Raw genomic sequence first — 2,461 nt, 5'->3', positions numbered from 1 at the left:
TGTCAACGAGCGGGACGGCGAACAGAAAGTCGGTCCTCTTTTAAAAAAAGAAACCTTTTGGTCCAACGTGGCTGCAGGCAGARAGTCGCTGAAGAATCACGACCACCACCTTTTTCCCATTAATCGCTTTTATTAACAGCTCTTGTTTATGCCTCCAGTTTATATCCATGGTTTGGTTTCTTCCTACATGCACTTCATATCAATAAACAAACCATTTGCAATGTTATGTAGTTTGGTGAAAATGAAGAAAAAAGCGAGTGTATTTAGTGTTTTATTGACTGATGTACTGTTTCGTGTGTGTGTGCGTGTGTGTGTGTGTGTGTGTGTGTGTGTGTGTGTGTGCCATGTTTAGTAACAGCTGGGACGAGCCAAACCCCCCTCCTGTGACCATGAACAAGATAAAACAGGCAAGGAGAATGAATAAGTAAATGAACGAATGATGTCACTACATGATTTATCCATTTATAGCCTAACAGTGTTTCATTTCTCGGTCTGACACGTATTTTCCCCGAGACGTGACCGTGACACATATTTACTAAAAAGAAAACAAAATAAACAGCCTGGATATATATTTTGTTTTTAGCCAAAATGCTCTGTTGATGTTGCTTGGATGCAATTTGGGTCGTTTTWATCTGGTGACCCAGTTTGTTTCATTAGAAACCAGAAAGTTCCTCGTCGTCCTTCATTTTTAACGAGTTGTACAACGACCTGATCAAACTCCACTAAATCTCTTTAACATGAAATAAGAAACGTAAGAAGGTGAAACAATGTAGATGTCACTGGGTTGTCATAGCGATTCTAGTTTGCAACGGAAAATGACTTTTGTTCTCTGAATGTTATTTGCATCTTGCACACAAGAAGCTAGCAGAAGCTAATACTAGCTAAGTTCATCTTGGRCATTTTAACACATTTCAGAACYGGAAACTCAGCTCCATATTACAGCCGGCCCAAGGCAGAAGCAAACCAAGCTCCCAAATGCACTACRTGTATTCCCACATAATTGGGATCTCAACAGCTCATCCGTACAGACGATTGTCAGCACATAAAACAAAAGATTCAATCTTCTTAAGGAAAACATGTAATTTATTCAGGAATTTGAAATAACTTACAAAATAGTTGTAGACTGAAAAAATTATGATCTTGATTAACAGTTATAATGMAATCCTGAGAGTGTAAGAAGTTCTCGGCTTTTGTTTGTGCCGGAGTCACATCACATCTGCATATATCCAATCTCACCTAGTTTTGGTAGTATATTATGAAACTAGGGCTCTYGAATTTGCAACACGCCAACAGTCTCGCTTGAAGAATTACACAAATAATTTTCTTTATTTTAATAAAGAAATGTCCCGTTCACGCTGATGGGCATATTTGGAAATCTGGATCCAAATTACATTTTTYCTAAGGACCTGATACAATATCGGGTCAAGTCTGCTCAGTATGCTGCTCTAAAGCCATAATCTAACCCTGTGGTATTAAATCAACCCAGTCCATCTTTGTTCTAAGACTATGTTAGCAAATACAACCCTCATGTTGGGTTTCTTTTCAACCTYTCTTTTTCAAAGGTGTGTGACTTTTCAAAAGTTCCAGTTTTTCCACCAATAGTATGTGAAGATCCCTTTATGTCTCCTTCTGCAGAGCGTCGAGGACGATTTAAACGACAAGAGACATTTATTGTAATATTTCACCCTGATTAAACCTACGAATCTTAAAAAAAAAAAAAACCTTAAAAGGAAACAGGCAACGAGGCAGCTTTAATGCGTACTTACTTGTGTGCGTAACCGTCTGAGGTGGTGGTGAGGTTGACCTGCATGACCATCTGAAACTCGGTGTCGTTGCAGCAGTACTTGAAGGCCGTGTTGTTGTGGTGACAGCAGAACATGTAGGTCTTGTTGTCTGAGAGGCGCGGGCAGTGGAATCCAAAGTGGTACCGCCCTTTATGGTCGAAGTAGGGTTCGCACACCCGGTAATGAGCCGAGAGAGCTGCAGCGTCGGAGGAGAACACGACAAGTCATTGTTGCTGTTTTCAGATCCATCCACTCAAGAGCAAATGTAACTCACGACCTTTGAGGCAGAAATTGTGTTTATCTCCCGGCTCTGAAACCCCCTTATTAGATTTATTGATGGAATACTGCTCTTAAAGGAAAGGTCTCGCAGCCTGCAGCTGCAGCACTGGAAGACCTCTGAATACCTAATGTTGTTCTTTTTGCTTTGGAAGCTGCTGGACACAGAAAGACTCCTGTGTCTTGATAATGTGAGGAACGCGAAGCGAGCGGGGTTTAACTTGCAAAAATAACCAAATATGAACAGCGCCTGGCAAAACCAGACGCAATCCTCGCGCGCGCGTAATTGTTTCWCGTGATTTGAAATGATTAGCACCAAATTCCTGGGTTGTGTTCTGGTCGAAGCTGGAAGGACAAAACCTTACAATTAGTTTTTTTTTGTTTTTTTTTAAAAACTCCCT

General features: G+C 40.7%; 1 protein-coding gene across 6 annotated transcripts in view; it reads right to left on the bottom strand.

The window, feature by feature from the left end:
* The window catches only part of shisal1b (shisa like 1b), a 59,420-nt gene that overhangs the window by 23,859 nt on the left and 33,100 nt on the right, over positions 1 to 2,461 (bottom strand). For all 6 annotated transcript variants that reach the window (XM_008432781.2, XM_008432783.2, XM_008432777.2 and 3 more), the window contains one exon: positions 1,767 to 1,980. In XM_008432781.2, the coding sequence (XP_008431003.1) occupies positions 1,767 to 1,980 (214 nt within the window). The remainder of the gene's footprint in view (positions 1 to 1,766; positions 1,981 to 2,461) is intronic.

This window comes from Poecilia reticulata, linkage group LG16, assembly GCF_000633615.1.
Source record: "Poecilia reticulata strain Guanapo linkage group LG16, Guppy_female_1.0+MT, whole genome shotgun sequence".
Taxonomy (NCBI): Eukaryota; Metazoa; Chordata; class Actinopteri; order Cyprinodontiformes; family Poeciliidae; genus Poecilia; species Poecilia reticulata.
Note: the sequence above shows the minus strand (reverse complement) of the source record. Positions and strands in the feature narration are given on the sequence as shown.